Source organism: Sus scrofa, chromosome 7 (genome assembly GCF_054392235.1).
Source record: "Sus scrofa isolate SSC_HxYL_T2T_F1_AM1 chromosome 7, Sscrofa_HxYL_maternal_Yorkshire_Landrace_v2.0, whole genome shotgun sequence".
Classification (NCBI taxonomy): Eukaryota; Metazoa; Chordata; class Mammalia; order Artiodactyla; family Suidae; genus Sus; species Sus scrofa.
In genome coordinates this window covers 105,372,934-105,396,472 of record NC_139389.1, presented here as the reverse complement: position 1 = coordinate 105,396,472, position 23,539 = coordinate 105,372,934, and the positions used below count along the sequence as shown (strand labels likewise).

Sequence of the window (23,539 nt, the reverse complement as noted above, 5' to 3'; positions counted from 1 at the left end):
GAATGAGCTTATAATAATTCTCTAGGAACCCAGGGAAGGGGGGCGGGGAGGTGAATCTGCACTGATCATTGAGCAGAATGATTAAAAGAGACTTCCTATTACAAATTTCTATTCCAACTAGAAGAACTAATTCTATTCCTGACCTTTTTTTTAAGATTGCTGAATCGTTGACTCTCGGTTACTTCTTTTGATCAATGAAATTATAAGGGTACCAGCCAGTAAGAAAAATGAAAGTTGGATTTTGTCAGTTAAGTATTTACTAGGAAAGGTCAAACCGGTTCTCATAGTAGCTAACATTAGTAGAGCATGTACTATGTGCCATGCTCTAAATAATTTGTATGAAATCTTGCATAATAAGAAAATTGTCTTATGTCCTAGAACCCTGTGATGTTGGTGCTATTAACTCCATATTACGTGTGATGCCCATTTTAACTTGCCCAAGGCCACACATCAGGTACTTTGTTCCAGGGTCCTTGCTCTTACCGCCAGCGCTGTGTGGTTCTCCACTGTAAGGCTCAGAGTTGGGAAGTGAGGGTGAGATGGATAATGAGCGTTCTCTCTGGAGAGATTCCTCTTAAACCCTTGTATGAGGAAGATGCGCTCTGCATACTGTGAAGTGGCTCCCCACATAGGTGCTTCACAGGAAGGGGATTTGCTGTGCTGGAGGGTCTTCCAGGTGTATGGTGCCATAGGCAAATACTCCATAAATGTCCTGGTTTCCCATGTGATTCATTCTTCAGATTGGTTCAACCCACTGCTTCTGTGTATGTGATGATGGATGGATTGGTCTCTGGGCTGAGGTTTGAGCTCCCTTTCTCCCTTTAAGGAAGGGGCTTAGGACAAGAGCATGGAGGAGAGAGGACTCAGAAGGCTGAGATTAGCTTGAGCTTTTCAACTTTCCCGTTTAGCAGCAAAATAACCAGCCAGGAATAATTTTTCTGACTCTTCCATGTGTTTTTGTTCTCCCGATGGTGAAAACAAAGCAGTGGGACAAGGAAGCCAAGGCCTTGGGGGCAGCAATTAATCTGTTTGGTGCTTATTTCATCAAAGAAGAAGTTCAAAAGTTCAGGCTTTTCTTAGGCACTTTTGGTAAATCTCTCTTCCCATAAAGAAGGATTGTGTTTATAAAACTGTACTCAATCTCCTTCTTAGTTCTTTCATTCATTAACTCAGTAGTTATTCAGCAACTCTCATGTACCAGACAACTTTCAGGGTGCTAATCCTTTTTTCACCTCTGTCCTTTTTATCACTTTCATGGTTTGTTTTTTTGGACCACACCTGTGGCATACGAAGTTCCCAGGCCAGGGATCAAACTTACATCACAGCAGTGACCTGAGCCACAGCAGTGACAACTCTGGATCCTTAACCTGCCAAGCCAGCGGGGGACACCCTTTATGGTCATTTTGATACCCTCTTGAGCATGGAGGGCAAGTTGAATGAAAAACTCCTTTCATCATAGTATTTTATGCCCATTTTGTCTCTGTTCTCTTCTGCTCTCTACCTGCTGCTGCTCTGCTTCCCTAATATGTGTTCACCTATTACTTTTTTCCTAGCTCTAGGTTCCGTTTCCATAATATTTTGTTTCAGTCCAGAATGACTTCTTTTCTTTTTTTTTTTTTTTTTTTCTTTCTTTTTGCTTTTTAGGGCCGCACCCATAGCATATGGAGGTTCCTAGGCTAGGGGTCAAATCGGAGCTACAGCCACGTGGGATCCAAGTCGCATCACGGCAACGCTGGATCCTTAACCCACTGAGTGAGGCCAGGGATCAAACCCTAATCCTCATGGATCCCAGTCGGGTTGGTTAACCACTGAGCCAAGAAGGGAACTTCCCAGAATGACTTCTTATAGTAGAGTATTTCATTGAGAATTTTAAGTTTCAACCGCAGAAATGTTGCTCTGGTTACTTTATTGAAAAAAGACTTCCCACTTTTTAGATATGCCTCTCTCAGATTATTGACACGGAAGCTTCTCAAGTTTTAGACCTCTGCTCCCACCCCACCTCAATCCTAGGCCTGGCGTGGCCGGTGTAACAGTTTATAGGGTCCAGGTTTTCGAATTTTATACGCGTACTTTGTTTTCTTTCCTGGGTTCTCTTCCGATGCCATATCCACCAATCTCTTCCCAGGAACTCTGTGCTGAGTTTGTTTATGAATTCATGCCGAAGGAAAAGGGGGAGCAGAGAAGAGGTGCTGCCCACCCTAAGGTGGTGGTGCTTCTAGAACAAGTGCCTGGCAAAGATGCCAGGAAATGTTTTCTCTTCTCTTTGCTGTGCTTTTTTGATCTTTCCAGAGCAAATGGTTGTCCTTAAAGATAAGCTGCCTCGGTGAATTCACTTCCCAAGTAAACAAAGATTTCGATGACGTGTCTCCCAAACCTTTTGAACGGCCACCCTGGGAATATATTTATTTTTATTTGAACGTTAGGTGATGCCCGTTGGGTGATTCATTTCCAGCAGGCACATTTTAAGCTTGATCACAAGAAGTTGGCTCTGTTTTGTTTTGTTTTTAATCTCCTTTATATAACAGGAAAAAAAATCAAAATAGAGCCAAGTCTGTAATATTTAAGTACATAATTATATTTTTGACCCAAACTACGTTTTTCCCCCTGGTCATGAGTAACTTTAATGAATCCAGGGGAACTGGGAACCCTCAGCCTGTCTCCAGGGCTTGGCCTGTGGCAACTCTAGCTCTGTCCTCAGGATGGGTCTTCTGAGCCTTCCTTTCCTTACTGTTTGGGGTGGTCAGCTAACCACTGAGTGCCCCATCTCCTCTGGGGGCTGAAGTGTGGGGCATTAGAGGAGAGCTGTCCAGGCTGCCGTGAGCACTGCCCGCCGCCCCCAGGGCCAAGCCCCCCCACCCGCCCCCTTGCATGGAGCCCCCTCCCCTTCCTGATGATAATACCTGTCGGCAGGAGCTCCGCACCTGGGAGGAGGAGCTGACTCGGGCTGCACTGCAGCAGAAGAACCAGGAGGAGCTTCTGCGGCGCCGGGAGCAGGAGCTGGCCGAGCGGGAGATCGACATCCTGGAGCGGGAGCTCAACATCATCATCCACCAGCTGTGCCAGGAGAAGCCCCGGGTCAAGAAGCGCAAGGGCAAGTTCAGGAAGAGCCGGCTGAAGCTCAAGGACGGAAACCGCATCAGCCTCCCTTCCGGTCGGTGGCCGGGGACCTGCTAAGAAGTGGGAGCGGGAACAGGTCAAGGGACTAATGTGGCAGGGAGTCAGTGGGAACCGGGGACCGAGCTCGGAGAAGGGAGCTGCTGGGATTCAACCCGGAGCGGGTTTGAAATGGGCCATCCTGTTCCTCAGAAAGCCTGGCCCCATTCCAGGGGGATTTGGGAGTTGTGACGACACACAGAATACAAAGGGAAGGCCATGACTGTGATGGACCTGACAGGCAAGCAGGGTTGCTCACACAGGCGCGTCTCACTTTAGGCAAACCTGGAGAAGGAAGCATATAACTGGGAAAAAAAATCTAGGGTGTGTGTTTATGTGCGTGAGAGACAAGAGAACTCTTGGCTCCACAAAATAACTCATCTCCAGGTTTCTGTAAATAATTAGTTCTCCGTGCAGTTGAGGTTAAGATGAATGTTTAAGAATTTGATTTACACATAACCTTTCAGAAACACATCAGCTGAACCAAAAGGTACGTTTGCAGGCAAACATTTGCCTGTTTGCTACAGGCAGCCTTGGGGAAAATGCAAAGAAATAAGAAACTGAATTAGAATCTCTGCAGGGTGTAACATACCCCTGGAGGGCAGTGAGTACTCAGTGTGTGTTTATGTAGATGAAAAAGTTTGTTGTATTTTGAGTCTGTGAGGCCCCAGGACACGAGCTTATTAGAAGTGTAAGGAACCAAGCGATGGTGGCGTCATAGGACCAGTGATGGATGCATTTACACATTGGAACGGTGGCTTAGGCACAGACGAGGGGATCCATTTAGTGAAATTCAGTGAATGTGTTCATGTTGTTGCGCATTTTTTTCTTTAGGCACCTCTGGAGCACCTAGCACATGCCAGCATCTTGCTGTGTGCTGGGGAAGTGGATAGAAATGCCATCCTGCCCACTTGCAGGGAGCTCAGTCTAGTAGGGAGACCTAATTGCAGACAGGCAACTATTTAGTGTACAGCCTTTTGATGGATGAGGAGAAGGAAGCTCAGAAACTCAGAGTTGTATATTTTACGTTCTTTGTGCTATGGTGTAAGCGCCTTTGGAATAGAATTTGGACCATTAACCGCATCTTCCTCACTTCCCCAGGTTCCCGAGTTGAGTCCTCTTACCCTGCACTTAACGAGGAGCATCAGTCTCCCTGCTTTGGTCTCTAGGAAAAGGAGGACCAAAACGCATAGATTATCTGAGTTGGAGAATTTTGTTAGATTTCCTAGAATAACTGACAGTAATATTAAAAAAAAAAAAAAACTGCTCCAAATATGTACCCCGTGCAGTATAGACAGCTTTATGAAAACCATCTAAAGAAGTTCACTCAGGTGATGAATTTAACTTCTCTTCATACAACCATCTTGCCACTTACCAACGGGAAAAAGAAATGATTCTGGAAGAGAACATCTCTCAAGTGAGAAGGAGCTCCTCCGGAAATGGGGCCTGCCCTCAGGCTGGCCAGGGAGTTTTATTGAGGTGTAGCTGATGAACGATGTTAAGTTTCAGGTGTACAAGAAAGTGATTCACAGTTTTCAAAGGTTATGTTGCATTAATAGTTATTGTAACATATTGGCTTTATTCCTTGTGTCGGACTCTATGTCCTCGGGGGTGTATACACACACATATGTAGGATATATGTATATATATCTCCTTGGAATTTTATTATGGGAAAATTCTAACACACACACACGTGTTTGTCTTTCCCCCCAAGTAGATTTCCAGCACAAGTTCACGGTACAAGCCTCCCCGACCATGGATAAAAGGAAGAGTCTGATCAACAGCCGCTCCAGCCCACCTGCAAGCCCCACCATCATTCCTCGCCTTCGAGCCATCCAGTGTGAGACTCTTTCCCAAATTAGTTGGGGCCAGAACACACCAGGGGCACCTGTCCTCCGCTCTGTCCACTCACCAGCTGGCACAGGCTTGCTCCATCCATAACTTGCGCCACGTCTTCTTGACAATGTGTATATCAGTAGACCCTTACCCCACCTGTCTCTCTCCTTGCGCTTGACCCTGCCACCTCTCCTTTGCATTCTTAGATACCAGCACAGAGGCTGTGGGCATCTACGGGATCTATAGTGAGTTACAGAGCAGCTTGGTGAATGACATAGGTACCCTGGCCTAGGGACCTGGTGCACTCGCTGCCATATTTGGAGCATCATGGTTTTCCTTTTATCTGTGCTTCCCAGGAAAGGGCTTTGTCAAAGTGTAGGTTCTAAGGTAAACTTGACAGATACTTTACGATAGGCCACATCTGAATCAATTTCATTTTATTAGTGTTTATTAAAAAGAACTTATGTAAACACAAACACACATGTATACATGTATGTAGTGTGTGTGTGTGCGTGTGTGCGCATGTGTGCACTTGGGTGTGTGCCCTAACTTTTTATTTTTATTTTTTTGCTTTTTAGGGCCGCACCAGTGGTGTATGGAAGTTCCCAGGCTAGGGGTTGCTTCACATGGGATCCGAGCCACATCTGCAACCTATACCACAGCTCATGGCAATGCCGGATCCCTGACCCACTGAGCAAGGCCAGGGATCAAACCCACATCCTCATGGAAACTAGTTCGCTTCGTTTCCACTGTGCCACACAGAAATTCATGCGTGCACCCTAATTCAAGGATAGAGGGATTTCATTCCCAAAAAGTCTCCCAAACATGGTTTTCTGGCTTTCTTAAAAAAATCCCATCAAATCAGTGGATGGCTTTTAAACCCATCAAATCAGTGGATTGCTTTTTTCATGTGGTCCACATTTTGCCTCAGTTCCCTCAACTCCCTGTTTTGCTGACTGGCCCATTCCACTCACATGTGATAAAAGCTCAGTTGCAGAAGCTTCTGGGTCTCAGCCCTTGTTCTCAAGTATCAGGGCCGGAAGAAGGTCCCTCCTATCTGAGCTGTTCCATTTCTCCAGGCCTGTTCCTCCCCCGACTCCTCCCACCCTGACTTCCTTCTCCCTAGTCTTAAAATCCTCATTTTCTTCCTGTCTGGCACTTTCTTACCAAAATGTTTTGCACTTCTGCATCTTCCTCACCCCTTATCTTTTCTCTCTCCCACTTACTTCCTCACCGCCCACCTCTGAGGAAGTTCCACCTAACAAAACACGTTCCTTAAGTCAGGCCTGTCTGGAGCTCTGGTGACTGGCCGGCCTGAGCGCCCGCTTTATGCCAGGCTTGGGAGAGTCTGGGAGGTGTTCCCAGCTTCGAGGGTGTGGAGTGAGTGGTGGCTGAGAACTCCCTTACTTGGCAGGCCCCACTCAGGCACAGAGTTTTTGACAAGGTCTAACTTCTGCCCTGCAGCTCCAGATATGCAAGTGTGTGTGCATCTGGTCGGGGAGAGGCTAGTTTGGGGGGAACCTCTGCCCGTTTTCCAGATCCCATCTGACCTTTGTTATTCACAGTGACACCAGGGGAAAGCAGCAAAACCTGGGGCCGAAGCTCTGTCGTCCCAAAGGAGGAAGGGGAGGAGGAGGAGAAGAGGGCCCCCAAGAAGAAGGGACGGACGTGGGGGCCAAGCACCCTTGGTCAGAAGGAGTTTGCCTCGGGAGATGAAGGGTAAGAGCCAGGTAGTGGGCACCTCTTTAAAAAGATGTGGAATACCTGTTTCTCTGTTGCGTTTCACTGCTTTCTCAGAAATTACAAAGCTTCTTGATCTTTACGATCGGGGTTTTCTGATCTCCTCATTCCCTGGAACCCTGAGGACAGGGTCGGCATCCTTTTCCCATTTAGGGCCGGATAATAAATATTTTCGGCCACGTGTTCTCTGTAGTAACTACCAGCCCCACTGCGGCAGTGCGGCAGCAGCCGCAGACCGTGGACAAAACGTAAATGAATGAGCGTGGCTGCGTTCCAGTCAAACTGTCCAAAAACGAGTGATGGGGAGGATTTAGCCGATGCGTTCCAGTTTGCCGGCCCCTGGAGGCGTCCTGTTCAGAGGAGCAAGTAGCCGAGGCGTTGACCCCATGTGAGGAGTTCTCTCTGAGTGTCCTGTTAACACCTGGCTCTTCCCCTTAAAACCGCCATCAGAGGAAAGAGAAGGAAGGGCAGCGGTCACAGGCCTCTTGGCCGGAGGCTCATTCTGAAGGGGGGCAGGCGGCATAGTCCAGTCCCCGTGGTGAGGTTGGAGGTGATTCCAGGGCCACAGGAACGTCTTGTAGGCCCCCGTCTGGAGCCTCGCTGATGTGCACCAGTGCCCTCTCTGGACAAAGCACACTTTGTTGCCTTGGGTGTGCTGGTGTTCTCACGGCGGGCTTGTGGCCTGGGGGCCCTGGTCCTTCATAGACCAGTTGCTTGTAGTGTGATAGTGCAGAGTCGGGCGCTGCCCGGGCTGCCTGGGTGTGAACTCCGGCCCCACCATGCCCAGCTGTGGGACTTCATGTTTCCTCATCTGTAAAATGGGGGTGCGTTAGCGCCACTCCTTGCTCATGGAGTTGATCGTGAACAAGCTCATTTTTTCAAATATGAGCTTGGAGGCAGCATATGTCAACACTTGCTGTGCTGATTCATCCATGTTTCTCATGCAATTCTACTTAAAGGCAGAAGGCGCATAAAGGGGTATATTTCTTATTCTTGGTGTTCGAATCTAGAACCATGTTTCTTGGCTTTTCCAAGGGTGTGGATAAGCAGCAGCCCCCTTCATCCTTTTTGGGTGACTTTCCAAAGTGCTTCTAAGGCGGACTATTAGACTTAGAGGTGCTCTGAACCTCCAGCCAGTCTTGGTATTTTTCTGAACACTAAGATTTCATGTCCGCAGTCTATTTCCCCATGTCAGATCTGAGCTGAAGGTGTGAAAAGAAAGTAAGTTTGGTTGATGAAGGGTGGACTTTCTGAAGCCAGGCTTTAATCATCACTAGCTTCCTTGGAATGGCAATTAGATACATAAGGCTGACTGCTAAGCCATGTAAGAATTCAGGGATTGGATCCTCTGGGGATGGCAGGTCGCTCCGCTCTCGTACGTTTTGTAGGTGCAGGACCTCCTCTGTGTGTCATTGGAGCCTTGGGCTAGAGTTGAGCTGGGGCTGAGGAACTCAGTCACCCTGAGTCCCTTGGTATTTCTGAGATTAATGTGATTCCAAATAGGCTTTACCAGGTTGGCTACGGATCTCTGTCGCATCTATGGTTCTGCTTCATTTGAAGGTTTTTTTTTTTCTCTTGCTTGTTAGTTAACTATATGTCACATTGCACAAAGCATTAACTTTGGACTTTTCTTCCTCCTTACATACATTGGCCCTCAAAACCTTTGAAGCAGTTCAAGATGTCATGTGACTTAATTTTTCATAATTCTCCATTCCTATTGAAGAAATAAAGAAGAATCCATCCAGTGTCAAGAAAAGTCCTCTTTTGGTCTTTTCATCAGCTTTTTTTTTTTTTTTTTTTTTTTGTCTTTTGTCTTTTTAGGGAGGTTCCCAGGCTAGGGGTCTAATCGGAGCTGTAGCTGCCAGCCTACACCACAGCCACAGCAACACCAGATCCTTAACCCTTAAGCGAGGCCAGGGGTTGAACCCGCAACTTCATGGTTCCTAGTCAGATTCGTTTCTCCTGTGCCACCATGGGAACTCCTTTTTGTCAGAAATTTTTGAGAGCCTCTCTGAGCAACTATTTCTAATTTTTTTTTTTTTTTTTTTTTTTTTTGTCTCTTTTTTTAGGGCCACACCTGCAGCGTGTGGAGATTCCCAGGCTAGGGGTCAAATCTGAGCTGCAGCTGCCGGCTTACACCACAACCACAGCAACACCAGATTTGAACTGCGTCTGTGACCTACACCACAGCTCACGACAACACCAGATCTTTAACCCACTGAGTGAGTCCAGGAATCAAACCTCGTATCCTTATGGATACGAGTTGGGTTTGTTAACCACTGAGCCACAACAGGAACTCCTGTTTCTAATTTTAATCCCTGCTGACTGAAGAAAATATGGAATGATGAAAAGCTGTACTGAATTCAGTAATGTTAAGAGAATTTGCATCTCCATCCTTTTAAAGAATAATACCTGTCTGTAGGAAACATACACACTGTTTGTAGATTCACAGGCCCCTGAAATTAACCTGTGGCTGCCCAGGGATGTTGGTCCCACAGATGGGGAGGTCCTGGGCCTATGGCAGTTCCATCAGAGCCATCTTATTAAGATTCCTCTGTGGCGTGGGCTTTGCTGACCAGACAAGGGGAGGGCAGCTGGCGATATAGCTGGAGCCCAGCCTTGAGGGGTCTCTCGTGGGAGCGGCTGAGGTACCTGTGACCACTGTTGCCTGCTACTGATTCTCTTTGTTCATTGAAGATCCCCTCAGAGACGTGAGAGAGCTAATGGTTTAAGTACCCCATCAGAATCTCCACATTTCCACTTGGGGTGAGTCTCTTCTTCACCCGCTCGTCACATGTACCGGTAATAACCCTCCTTCCGTTTCCTCGTCCTCACAGCACACCCCGTAGAATCAAGCTTCATCATTACCAGGGCTGTGCTGACTTTGTTTTTGGAGGCAGTCCTATCGTGCACCTTGGGAGAATGCCTGTGTTGGTCTGACTTTATGTTTCCTCGCTTCCCCAACCACGCCTGAGGTTGGGCTCCTCCCGGCGCCCTTAGTTTTAGGGAGACAGTACATGGCTGTCTATCCTCTGGTCTTCAGCACTGGCTTTGACTTTGCTGATCTGGATTCCTTGGGCCCAGAGCTGGAGGCGACATTGTAAGATTTGCAGTCAGAAGTGTCAGGCTGTGGGTTTGACAGCGTGCTTATCTCTGTATTTTGGTTGAAACCACTGGTGGCTGGAACGTCCTTTAATTCGTTGGCCTTTCTGATAGCACTTGAAACAGAGATCTGAAGTCGGGGGGAAAGTTGGTCCTTCTCCCTCCCTCACAGTAGGCTGGGAAGGGTGGGCTCTGGGAGAACGGCTCTCTCTAGCCCTAAGAGGAGAGCCACCTCTGGTTATAACCCTGGTATCTCCTCAGCAGTCCTGGCCCAGAGTCCTCTATCCCCCCTCTTTATTGTCTTTTATGAAAAAGACCAGTGCTTCTGGGCCTCTGATGCCCCTCTCTTGTAAAAGCTGGTGGGATGCCCCAGCTGTGTCCTTCGAGTTACTGGCTTGCCACTGTGAGCCAGTACAGGGATTTGAAAGCGAGCTCCTGTCCTTTCTCTCCATTCCCCGACAAATCGAAGGTTCAAATCCAGCACTTTATAATGCCCGCATAGGTCTGTTCCCAAAGTGCACTGGGCTGGTGCAGCTTTGTTGGGTGATTTTTGTTTTTGAAAAGTGATGGCTGTGAACGTTGCCTCAGCATGTCATACGCTTGGAAGGAGAACTTGAGACATGGTGTGAGTGGAGTGGCCTGGTCCATCTCTGCCAGCTCATTGCCCTATGCCTGCTTTGCATGGCAGAGCTCAGCATTGCAGTATTTCTGAGGTCACCAGTGTGTTGTGGTCAGGGTCTGGGGCTTGATGGCCTCTCTCTTAAGTTGGGATTAGATGAGACCCTGGCTGGGGCTGGGCAACCCTTATTCGTTCTGTCCTTTTGCCAGCCTGCCCAGCAGATCTTTGCACAGCCCTGTAGCAGCGCGTGAAGGGGTGGGCCATGCCACTGCTCTTCATTCCCTAGAGCATGTGCACTTTTGTCAGTGAAGCACGTGGGCTCAGTAAGTTTTGTTGCCCGCACCCCAGGCTCTTGGGCTTTGGTGTAATCAGACAGACAGACAGAGGCATTTCCAGAGGCCCGTGGAGCGGGGGGTGGAGTAGAGGAAGTAACCAGTTCTGACAGTTCCTTGTTTCCTCTCATTCAGCCTCAAGTCCCTGGTAGATGGATACAAACAGTGGTCGTCCAGTGCCCCCAACCTAGGGAAGGGCCCGAGGAGTAGTCCTGCCCTTCCAGGGTTCACCAGCCTTATGGAGATGGGTAAGCACTGCCTTGGTCTTGGCTCTCCCCTGTTCCCTCAGGGAATTCTCGACCAAGCTTCTAGGACTCTTTAAGGACCCCTAGTACCTTCCTCCTCTCCTCAACTCCCACTCCCCTCCCCTGCTCCATCTCCACCCTTTTCCAGTGGATCTTCCCAAGTCAGTACAGATGCCAGGGAACCTGCCCTTGGCCTCTAGTCCCAAGGGGCAGTGCAGAAGGGGGAGGCCTGGAATCAGGCACTTTCCTTTCCTGGGTCTGTTTCCATGTAATGTGGGGAGTCCGCCAAATGGGACAGGGTGATAGAAGACACCAGTCTGCCTCCAATGAAGCCTTTCTAAGGTTGCCCCGAATGGGTAAGGCCTTCTCCAAGCTCTCTCTTAGGAAGTACTCTTCTCTATACAATTCTAGGGTCAGTCCAGAGAGTAGATTGGCCTTCACCCCTATAGGGAATTCTGATCCTTTACAGGAGATTAGTCTTAATTAAGTGTGTAGGCCATCATTCTAAGAGTCTCGTGCTCTACCAACTGAGCTAGCCAGGCGGACGCTAGGCCATCATTCTAGAAACTCAATGTCCCTTCCAATTTCAAGTTGTAAAATAATTAGGGATCTCTCTGTTCTAGGAAACTCATACTGCTCTTCTGCTATTAAGGGTCCCTGAGACCGAAGGAGCAAATTAGCAAAGCCCCCTTTCTGCACATAGGAAAATAAGGCTCTGGAATCCAGTGATTTCCCCATGTTGGGTGTTGGTCCCAGTTGAGCCTGGAGGGGGAAGTCTGATTAGATTGGTTCTGGTCCTGCCCCTCGGACTGTTCAACCTCTGCACCCCTGGCACCAAGCCAGGGGGTCGGGGCTGGGCAAAGGACCAGATTCTTACTCTTGCCACTTCCTTCCCATTTCCTGCTTCCCCTTCACTCCTACCATCTGCGCAGAGGACGAGGACAGCGAAGGCCCACAAAGTGGGGAGAGTCGTCTCCAGCAGTCGCCCAACCAGTCCTACCTCTGTATCCCATTCCCTCGCGGAGAGGATGGGGATGGCCCCTCCAGCGACGGCGTCCACGAGGATCCCACCCCTGTCAACTCAGCCACCAGTACCCCTCAGCTGACGCCGACCAACAGCCTCAAGCGGGGCGGCCCCAACCACCGCCGCTGCGAGGTGGCCCTGCTCGGCTGTGGAGCTGTCCTTGCAGCCACAGGCCTCGGGTTTGACCTGCTGGAAGCCGGCAAGTGCCAGCTGCTGCCCCCAGAGGAGCCCGAGCCACCGGCCCGGGAAGAGAAGAAGAGGCGGGAGGGTCTCTTCCAGAGAGCCAGCCGTCCTCGTCGCAGCACCAGCCCCCCGTCCCGGAAGCTCTTCAAGAAGGAGGAGCCCCTGCTGTTGCTAGGAGACCCCTCCGCCTCCCTGACGCTGCTTTCTCTGTCCTCCATCTCCGAGTGCAACTCCACCCGCTCCCTGCTGCGGTCCGACAGCGATGAGATTGTGGTGTATGAGATGCCCGTCAGCCCCGTGGAGGCCCCGCCCCTGAGCCCCTGCACCCACAACCCCCTGGTCAACATCCGAGTGGAGCGCTTCAAGCGGGATCCGAAGCAGTCCCTGACCCCCACCCATGTCACCCTCACGGCCCCAGCACAGCCCAGTGCTCACCGGCGGACTCCTTCGGATGGGGCCCTCAAGCCCGTGGCCTCTCGAGACAGCAGGAGCCCCTCCAGCAACGGGCTGAGCCCCAGCGCTGGCGCAGGTGAGACCCGCCCTCCTTCCCACCTTCGTGTCCCCCCAGCAGCGGAGACGTCGGGGTAAACGCCAGTTCCCCTCTGACTCAGCCAGGCAGGACAGGCCGCTCTGCACTGCAGGAGGGGCTGACGTCTCTCATCCTGCCTTGGGGCGATGTCCCTGAGGAGAGAAAGAAGATAGACAGGTTCTAGGAAGCATCTGACCCAGGCCTCCTGGGTCTGGGAGTGCCAGGTGTGGTGCTTGCAGGGCACAGGAAGGGCAGGAGTCCAGCTCTGCTCCTCCCCGAAGAGGAGACCGCAGCTGCCAGAAGGAAGCCTGCCCTGTGCCAGGGAGGGTATTTCCTGCCCCGTAGCCGGAACCTGGCCTCTCGTCCCAGCGTGAGTATAGATACACTCATCAGGCACACTTCCGCCCAGGCCTTGCACCCTCCATCACTCAGGCCTTACTCACGCCGGTTGCTCACACGCAGAGGTGTGTCCAGGTGAACCGCCGTGTCTGTGCACACGCTCGCCTCTCCGGCTGACGTCTCAGACACCTGCACGTACACTCTGAGTCTTCCCACCACCGCCCCTCACTCCCTAGAAGACCCCAGCCTCACTTAGAAACCTCCTCGACTCCTGTAGGGGAAGAGGGCATCAGTACCTCAGTGAGGTTTGAGTGTGAAAGATGTTGTATTTTACCATTCAGCTCGCCCTTCCCCTCCTGAGGTTTTTTGGTTATAATCAGGTAGGTGACCTCTTTGGGAAAAGAGACCTCTGGATTACTCGTCCTCAGGTTTCTGACACCTTGCGTTGTTCTCGTCACATGTTTATTAAACGGGTGAACTGGGAATGAACAGACATTTCCTTAAGTTGATTCATTGCGGATGCGACCCCCGTATGTCCCATTATTATCAGATACAGGGACAGTGGCCTTGGAGTTCACTGTTAGATCCCCAGTGCCTCCCAGCACACTGCATGACACGTGGTAGGGGCTCATTGTTCGTGTCATCCCCGGTGAACAGGGAGATGGCCGTGGCGGAGGAACGGCGCGTGTGCTGTCATCATCTGATGCCTCTCCCTTTGTCTCTTTGACCAGGAATGTTGAAAACCCCCAGCCCCAGCCGAGACCCAGGTGAATTCCCCCGTCTCCCTGACCCCAACGTGGTCTTTCCCCCGACCCCAAGGCGCTGGAACACACAGCAGGACTCCACCTTGGAGAGACCCAAGACCCTGGAGTTTCTGCCGCGGCCACGTCCTTCTGCCAACCGGCAACGGCTGGACCCTTGGTGGTTTGTGTCCCCCAGCCATGCCCGTAGCGCCTCCCCGGCCAACAGCTCCAGCACGGAGACGCCCAGCAACCTGGACTCCTGCTTTGCCAGTAGCAGCAGCACCGTAGAGGAGCGGCCTGGGCTGCCAGCCCTGCTCCCATTCCAGGCAGGGCCGCTGCCCCCTGCCGAGCGGACGCTTCTGGACCTGGATGCAGAGGGCCAGAGTCAGGACAGCACCGTGCCGCTGTGCAGAGCTGAACTGAACACACACAGGCCTGCCCCTTATGAGATCCAGCAGGAGTTCTGGTCTTAGCATGGAAAGGGTCAGGGGTGGGCAAGGGGGAAGCAGGAGGAGATGGGGTAGCTGGCTGGCACAGCCCTTTCTCAGAGTTGGACCCCCTGAGCTCCCGCCCTACTTCTTGCACTGATAATGCACTTTGAAGATGGAAGGGATGGAAGCAGGGCCACTTCAGAGGGTCTCTTGCCTTGCAGGACCCTTCTCCCCAGGTCCCCTGGAGGGGCTGTGGCCGTCAGCTCTGGCTGTGTAGGGGAGGGAGGGGCGCGTGCATGTCCCCCACCCTCCACAGTCTTCCTCGCCTTCAGGGTGACCCTGCAGAGTCACTCAGCCGAATCTGTCTGCTGCTTCCCCTCCTCAGCCCCTGGGTGTGCCCTCCTGGTTAGTCCTGAGTTCAGCCTTCCCAAACACCAGGCTTGGGTGTCCTGTGATTGATTTTGCTCCTCTTCCACATTCTTCCCCCATACTCATGGATCAGAATTTGATTCAGTGCAAGACGTGAGCTTGTCTGTGTCCTGCGCCCTTTGGTGCCGGCAGAGGGCAAGGTGCTCCGGCCTCGGGCACAGGAGTTGATGGAGCTGGCACCACCTACTGCACTGTCAGGCGCCCCACTTATGTATTTGAGCCTCCTGGGGTGGGGTCCTGCCTCTGTGAGAACGGGGGGAGAAACAGGAGTTAGGAAATACAGTCGAGTGGCGTAAAGAGGGTAGCAGTCTCTCTGTCCTCGTTTCTTTTGCAAACACTTGGAGAAAGGGCAGAACCGGCACCTGTTGACGGCATCCATCTCCTACCTGGAGTCTAGTCGTGGTCTGAGCAGGTGGTGATGCAAACACATGCACCTCCCAGAAGGAGTTTCTAGGGAGACTCACTCATCGGCGCCAGTTCTGAAGCCGGAGACAAAGTTCCTGTGTTTGTCCCGTTTGTCATCTGATCTAAATGAGTTCTTCTCTTCTCTTGATCATTCCTCCACTCTCTGGAATCAGTGGACTTCAGGTTATGTGTTTGATGGGGAGATATTTCTGCACTGCACCAGAACAGCAGTGGGGGTGGGTCCGGGACCCTGGGAGTTGGAGCTGTGGGGAGTCCTTCCCGTCCATTCATTGTTCTGTGATGCCCCCGAGGTAACTGGGAGCCCTCAGCTCCTTGTGTAGATGGCTGTGGTGAGGTGATGATGTTTGTAAGGCGCTCAGTGGGCTTCCAATGGACAGCAACCTTCAAGTCCCAACTGGGGCCTCTTGTCTCCGTGCACAGATGGCCCCTCATGCTGGGCTCTGGGCTGTGAGCTTTGTAGGAAGGACAACAAGGTCAACCCCGTCTTTGCTGGAAAGTTTCCTTAACTTGAATGTTGAGCTTCTTCTAGAGCCTTCTCACGTGTCTTCACTATTCCTCTTACTCAGAGGCTCCTGCGTCAAGGGTGCGCCGTTATCTTTGCGTGGGAATAACAACCTAACTGGGAGCAGAGTCCTTAAGTCATGCTCTCCTCCCTCGAGATGCTCTGCGTGTCCCTCCCCTGTCTCTCGGCCTGGACCACTTCTCTGCAGGCCCAGGTGCAGGTTCTGTGCGTTTGCTGCCTGGATGCCAGGACAGGAGAGGGGCAAAGCGGGCATGGGTGATGGATTTGGTCACTGTTCTCTCTGTAACTATGACAGAAGTCCTGCCCTGGGGGGTGTCCTTGATTTTCAGATTGTTTTACCTGCCCACCGACAGGCACTTTGGTTCAAGGGCCCCACCTAGTCTTGAGGGGGGAGGCACTGTTGGTTTCGTTGCCCGGGGTACCAGTAATACATCTCACCCCTCTCTGGCTCTCTCTTCACTAAGACGGTGCGTGAGAGAGTACTTTTGCCTCATACCCACTCCTCAGCTGGGAGGAGGGAAGGTGTGAGTCTGGTCAGCAGTTCCAGCCAACCGAGTAGCTCCTCTTCATCCTTGATGGGATGGTCTGTGTCCTTTCCCAGGTCTCTCCTCAGCCCCAGGCCCTTAGCCACGCTCGCATCTGTCCACCCTTGGCCCCACTAAATGGTCTTCTGGTGGGTGCAGCCTACACTGTAATCCGGCCGTGCTGGCCCTGGCAGTGCTCTGTGCTGTGGGGCAGGGATTCCTTCTTTGTCTATTTTCTACTTGTCATTTTGTCAGACTGCAGCCACCCCTCTTGGGAGTGGTGTGTAACTGATGGAGTGAGTGTAAGCTGAGTTATGGCTGCTTGCTGTCAGGGGAGAGGTTGAACCCAGTTCTGCCGCATCCATCCAGCCAAGGGGACGCTGGGTCTCTGTGTGGGGCAGGGCTGTGGTGGGGTACAGATCCCATATGGTCACAGGTTTGGGCTGCCTTCTATCCACTCAGCTTCTCTTATCCCCACGGTCATGGGCAGGGACAGGCCTGGACGCCACGGCTCAAGCCCCCGCTGCAGCATTATGTGGTCCCCCTCTCACAGACACAGAGTTCCTCAGACACTTTCCCACCACTCTTGGTGGGTGCTGGCTGCATGGAAGATGGTGATGGGAGACAGATACCGGTCTGCCCCCTTCTCCTTGGCTCCTTCAGCTCCTACTGCAGATTCTGCATGGAACTATCCTCTGTTCACCCCCTTGGGAGCCCAGGCCACTTCCAGGAGCTGAGTAGATGTCCCAGGTATCTTCGTGTGTTGTGTCTAAGAGGCTGTGACTGATGCTCTTAGCTTCACATTCTTTAGCATCCCAAGGCTCTGGTGGTGGGGGTTGGGGGTGTGGTTCTGGGTGACTCGGGAGTGCTAACCTTTCCTCCTGACCCTTACAAGGTCACATCATTTTCCTTCTGCATTTAATATACTTGCTGGTGGAGAAGGGGACATGCTTAAAGACAAAGATTCAAATGAAGGGAAGGGAAAAGCTGCTTGGACCGATTGCCGAGTCAGACATCAAGCTCTGAGATCTGAACAAGTCGGCTCTCTTCTCCATTCTGCTTTTGCCATCTGACCTCAGGTTTGTCTCTTAGTCCTTCTCAAATTTCCTTCTGGTAAAAGCCACCATCACCTGCTTCCCTCCCAAGGACAAGAAAGTGTGTATCAGAGCAGGTCGGTGAAGCCGATGGCTCCCTGCCAGCGACGGGGACGGAACTGCTGAGGTTGACAGTGTAGTTCTTACCACCTTTGCCCCAAGGGGACTTTTCGAACTCTAGCTTCTGGAAGAGGAGTGATTTGGAGTTGGCTGATGTGACCAATGGGGCCCCTGGTCAGGCACATGCTCTTCTCCTGCATTTATGTAGCACCTGGTGTTTAAGCATCCTTCCTGATTCCCCCCATTTAACTGGTCAGGCTGGTCATCCCTACCATTAGTGTCTTACAGAGGAGGAAATGGGAGATGGGGAGCTGGAGGCAGCCTCAGAATGACAGTTCCAAATCTCATGTCTTGGAGTCATTCTGAGAGTCTGACTTGTTTAGGGACTGGAATCAGGCAGGTTCCTGGAAGGATCTTTGGGAAAGGGTCTGCTGGCCCTGGGGACCCATGTCATGGTGTGGGTTCCTCACCAGGCCCTCAGGCCACAGTTGCTTAGACATACAGGACACTTCAGGGCATCATGGCCTGAGCTGGTGTCAATGCCCTTGCTCCATAGCCCCATCGGAGGCTCCTCCCCCACGAAGAGGGAGGCCACCCCAGAGTATTCCTAACTCTGCAAGCTCACTTTGAACAAAGCACAAAAGTGCGGGTACTGAAGACTGGGTGGCTGTGAGTGGTGCACTTCAGGATTGAAATGTCCATGAGGTACCTCCCCACCCCGTGAATGCAGAACCTGACCTTTCCTACAAGCGTTTCATTAAGCCTGTGCCTTTGATTCAGATGTCTGAGGGCCCCGTCGGGCAGGTCAGACACACTATTGCCTCTTAAAGAATTTTGGCGAAGAAGCAGGTGCTGCCACTTCAGCAGTGCCAGGCTTTTCCTGAGGGCTCTGCCAGAGATGGTGGACCCGGGTCAAGGGGAGGTTGTAAGTGAACCTGGGAGGTGGGAGCAGCAGGAGTCTGGTCATCTGAGCTGCCTGCCTGCTAGTGGTATGACATTGCACAGGTGTCTCCCCCTCTCTGGACCTCTGAGCCCAGCTGTGAACCAAGGCATGAAGCTTCTCCAACTTGAAAATGTGGTCCTGGGTCCCTCATCCAGCACTGATAAGCCTCCCCTTGCTAGGTTGCTTCCCTTTGTAGAGAACTCTGTGTGTGCGTGCATGTGTGTGTGTGTGTGGTTGGAGGTCACCACAGTCGAGTATTGGCAGTTCTGTGTTGGCTGGACCCACTGGACCACCTGCCACTCTGCTGGCTTCAGGCCTGGGAAGACTTCTTGTCCAGCTACAGCTACGCTGAGGAACACATTCCCACGTGTCACTCTTGGTTCAGGCAGATCACAGTTTTCTTAGGTCAGAAATTCAAAAATGACTAAAAATCCACATCAGAAGGGAAACCCACTGCTGCTTCCCAGGAGGCCTCAGTCCCTGGTTTCTCCCTGGCCTTACCGCCTGGGTAGGAGCCACCCCCAGGCACTGGCGTTGGAAGGCAGGAGGCAGAAACTGGAGTCCTGGCTGAGGGAGGCTAATTACCAGGGCTTGGGCTTCTGGTTGGCTGTGCCAGGTGAGCCTCTCCTCCGCTTCTCAGACTTTTCCATCTGTCCTGATGCGCTATTGACAGGCCCCTCCTCTTCCTTTGACCATTTCAGGTCTTGGGCCCTGGGAGTGCCCTGGCCTCCCTGGGCTGCTCCTTGATCTGGAGCCAGTAGGACTGGTCCTTCCTGATTCTTCCTGGCTGTGTTCCCTGCATCCTCTGCCCGTGGCCTTGCTTTAGGTCTTTTGCTCATGACTACAGCCAGAAATAGAGAAGAGCCTTGGGGCCCAGCTGGTCACGGAGCCAGGAGCTTTTCTCCTCTCTTCGTTTCTCTTGGAAACAGACTTTCCACTGACCCATCCTGCCTCCTGATGGGTCTGACCCACCCTCCCTTTAAACACCCACAGCCTAGTTTTACCAGGCTGATTGGCAAGCATGGACCTGGCAATTGCACAGGTATCTTGGGCCAGAAAGTCAGAGTACATCCAATCCCAGATGTTCGGAGACAGGCCCTTCTTACTGGGATGTGTGGAGTGGACATCCAGGAAATCCGAAGCCAGAGGTCAGGCTGGCTCATCAAGAGGGGTCCTGGGGAGTGGTGCCCCCATGGGTATGATGGCCTTGCTCTGCGCTTGCTGAGCTCCAAGACTGAGTTTCAGAAGCAATATGTTGTCCATGTTCCTAAAATCCTTCCTACCCAGGTACCTGCTTTGGCAGATCCTGACTTTCTTTAAAATTTTGATACTGTGGTCACCATCAGGGTTTTTTTCATTAATTTTAATTTTTAAAAGTATTGCACTGAAACGTGATGTGTCCCCATAACAGGGTTTTTGGTGCCCTCTTACAGTTTACATCCAAGGCAAGTGCCATTCTCATCTTATCCTAGTCTCAGCCCTGCCTGGCCCTCACCTGAATCTGTGAGCAAGCTCAGGCAGAATTGTCAAGTAGGTTTTAGGTTTTTTTTCCAGTTGCCCTTCTTCCCTTCAGGTCCTGAGTTTGGTGGTATCTCTCTGGAAGTGTCTGTGTTCAACTAGGAATGTGTTCCCTTAACAGTGAAACACCTGGGGCCACTTTCAACCTTGGACTTCGTTGCAAGGTTGCAAGGGTGACTTTTCCTTGATGGCCCCCATCTTCCTTTCAGGCTCTCTGAAACCCTAAGGCCAGGTACACGTGTGTATGTGTCTTAAGGGAAAAGGAAGTGATTACGTGGAGAGGATTCTTTCTCCCCTGAGACCCCTTTGGGACCTCTTGGAGTTTGCAGAGATGTGAATGAATCATTCTTCCTCCCAGGTTGAGAAAGGACGGAGGGAACGGGGGCGTTTTCCCTCCGCTGCATCCCTAGCACTGTGCCTGGTCCACAGTGACCTTCGGAATGCCAGCCGTCCCACCACCTCCACCAGTAAGGTTTTCATTACCATTATTCTCTGTCATCTTTATTTTCCTCGTCATTTATCTTTCCCTCCAGTTCTGGAAGCCATGCTGGCTGTGGCTCTTTTCTTCATCACTGTTAGAATGAGGCATGGGTTTATCCTGGCCTGGATATGGGGACTAACAATATATTATGTGAAACCATTACATTTCTTCTAGGCAGAAGAGATTTATATTCTTTTTTCTCTTTTTGGGGACTCAACAATAATCCTGGGGGGTGGGGCATAAGGTATTACCTCCATCTAGGATGTGGAAACCAAGGCTCAGATAGTTATGTTACATGCCTAAGATCACGTGGCTAGGAAGCCGTGGTGCTGCTCTCCTTGGTTCCAGAGCCATCTCTCTTTTGCTTCCGAGCATGTTTTAGACCACGGTTTAGAAACTCTGGGAGAAGATCCGCCTGGCTTAGGTGTGCTGAGGCTCTGAGATGGCTCTTTGTCCAAGGAGTTGTCCTGCGGCTAACCCATCATCTGCCTTCACGACCAGAGACACCCAGCGGGACCTGCAACCTCCCTGGAGCTCAGCCGAGCCCCCTCTGCTTCTGGCTGCTCCCTCCTCCACCATTTCCTCTCCACGATTGTTCAGGGACCGTTCCACGTTGGGGTTGAACGTGTGGATCCTCTGGGTCTCCTCCAAGGACCACTGAAGCCCCGTGGGCCTCTCTCCGGTTTCCAGCCCACCCTTGCCCCGTTACTGCTCTTTGCTGCAGCTTCAACCCAGTCTCTCCCAGCCTCTCGAGTTTGGAAGCCTTAGTGTGGCTCCTCATGAAAACTTGAAATCAGGCTTTTGCCTTTTTATTGTATCAAAACAAACAAACAAAAAAAACATGCCCTTGGTACCCAGTTGTAGCCAAGAAGGGAGGTGATGAACTTGACAACTTTCTCCTAATTTCCCCCACTACCCATCCTGAACACACACATGCACATATGCTCACGCTCACAGGCATGCTCACACACTCACCCAGGTTTAGTCTGAGACTGTGTCTGTATCTCCTAGAGGATTAAGGAAAGGAGCTGGAAATGGGTTTTATTTAATTCACAGAAAAGCTTTCTTTGGGATTCTCCTCCCCATTGGAGCCTCTGGGTCCCAGTAAAGAGGAAGTTCACCTACACGTTGGTTTTGTTCCTCCTACTTTGCATCTCTAGGCCTTCCCCGCTCTGGCGTCTTGTCCATGTGTGCTCACCCTGTGTCCTTGAATGCCCATTTTGCTTTGGGATTTAAGTTATTGTAATTTGTCAACAATATTTAAAAATAGAAAAGTCCTGAAGGAAATGTATCAGGTTCTTTTCTTCGGCTTTTTTTTTTTTTTTTTTCAAGGTACTGTAAATTGTTAACTAGGGTTGCCAAGCAGGCTTGGTTCAATGGCTAAACCTCTTAGCGTATTACAGTGTCATGCTGATCTCAGCCTGGTCTCACCACCAGAACACACACAGACTTGAATAAAACTGTTATAACAATGACTCCCCATTTGCCGTGGTGCTTTGTAAACTGGTCCTCCCTCCTCTTTCCTTTGTAGGTATACAAGATGTCCGAGTAACCGGCCGTTTCTAGGGAATTTCCATATGTAGGGATTAAATAACGAGGGAGGGAGGGATACGGTGTGGGAAAGAGGAGGTGGGTGACCACACTCCCTGAAGGTCCTAGAGCCCCCCAGCTGAACCCCCGGGGCCTTTCTGAAGCATGGCACTGACCGGTCCCTGCCCAGGTGGTTCAGGGTCCTCTCACAACTGACTTTTGCTCAGGCAGGTCATGGCTTTTGGCTTTCAGAGCTCTTAGCAAGCGTGTGCTGTCTCCCAGCCCATAGCAGTGTCCACCCTGACGTTCCTGGTGAAGCTGTGAAGGCGCCTAAGAGGACAAACGCCAATGGAGCTGTACACATGTGGACAGGATTCGCCAGCTGTGAGTCGTGGGTTCCCTGTGGTCTGGATACTCTTGATGGCACTGGCCAGCTGTGTGACCTTGGGCAAGCCACTTAATCTCTCTGGGTCTCTTTTGGAGCAAGCTGGTCACAAAGCAGCCGTTGTGCTCTCATTTTCTGTGATTGTGCGCTGGGTGGTGTTGACAGGGAAATCAGACAGAAGAATCCTGTTTGGGGCCATTCTTCATCACTTCAGTCCATTGTTTCAGCATTCAGCTGCATGTGGAAAAGTGGCTTTTGAACTTCTCTATCAACCTCCTCGTGCTTCATGCTGTGACCTTTCACTCACGCCAGACCTCTTAGCCCCCTCCTCGGCAACCCAGGGAGGGTGGCTGTGGGCTGGGTGCTGGATGCTCAGCCTGTGGGGCAAAAGATGACCTTGTGCTGAACTTCAAAGTAGGTTTGACGGGGGCCGCATAACCTTTGTCAGATTGATTGGGCAGAGATGCACACTTGACCCAATTCCTTGCAGAGAAGATGCCATGAGAGACGTATGTGTACAAATTGCTCCATGTTCCTGCAAAGCAGTTTGGTCATGTGGCATTCATCCTATAACATGGGCCCAGAAATGTCATTTGCCAGTAACAACCAGCCTCAATGCACCAAACACTGCACTAAGTTTTGACCTGCATGATCTCGTTTATAGCATCTCAACATCCTTAGAGTAGATCCCATTATTCTTTCCATTTTATACCAAAGAAAATGAACATCAGAGTCAAGTGACGGGCCCAAGGCCACAGAACTATCAAGCAGTGCAGCTGGGATTTGTCTGAGTCTAGCATCTGCCCTCATATCATAAGAATGAGTCAGATGCAGACAAAGACTTATTTATAAGTCACCCCAGCATGATTTACAGGAGGGCACTAGTAACTCCCAATGACCCAAACCAGATGTCTTGAGTCCACCTCTGCCCGCTTCCTCAGTCAGCATGGAATCTGAGAACACAAGAGCACATTGCTAATTACAAATTAGAAGCAGTTCAAATGCCTGGCCACAGGGAGTTGCTCAAACTTTGCGTCTTTGCAAAGCACTTGTTTGAATGTCTTCTATGGGCCAGTGCCAGCTGGACCCTGGAGATTTACTGCTTGTTCAGATAGAGCCCAGGTCTCTAAGACTTTTATCAGCATGTGCTGGAGAGGCTGAAATGAACAGAAATCTCCTTAGTGCTCAGTGCTGTGATGGTGCTACGGGAGTGCTGTGGTTTGACGTCAGCCAGAGCTGCGGCTTCACAGACCTCATGCAGGCAGCTACACCTGACCCCTGATGTCAGTCCTAAGGGATGGAGAAGCCCAAAGGCAGGAGGTGGTTTCCTTTCACAGGAAGCAGCAGAAG

General features: G+C 51.2%; 1 protein-coding gene across 2 annotated transcripts in view; it reads left to right on the top strand.

The window, feature by feature from the left end:
• MAP3K9 (mitogen-activated protein kinase kinase kinase 9) overlaps positions 1-21,749 on the top strand; it is an 83,747-nt gene extending 61,998 nt beyond the window's left edge. Inside the window, exons 6-12 of one of the 2 annotated variants that reach the window (XM_021099417.2) lie at positions 2,911-3,151; positions 4,871-4,993; positions 6,555-6,708; positions 9,427-9,495; positions 10,918-11,030; positions 11,960-12,763; positions 13,834-21,749. In XM_021099417.2, the coding sequence (XP_020955076.1) occupies positions 2,911-3,151; positions 4,871-4,993; positions 6,555-6,708; positions 9,427-9,495; positions 10,918-11,030; positions 11,960-12,763; positions 13,834-14,318 (1,989 nt within the window). In that variant the 3' untranslated portion in view covers positions 14,319-21,749. The remainder of the gene's footprint in view (positions 1-2,910; positions 3,152-4,870; positions 4,994-6,554; positions 6,709-9,426; positions 9,496-10,917; positions 11,031-11,959; positions 12,764-13,833) is intronic. The other variant, XM_021099418.2, reaches the window with a different exon arrangement.
• Positions 21,750-23,539: the final 1,790 nt, after the last annotated feature.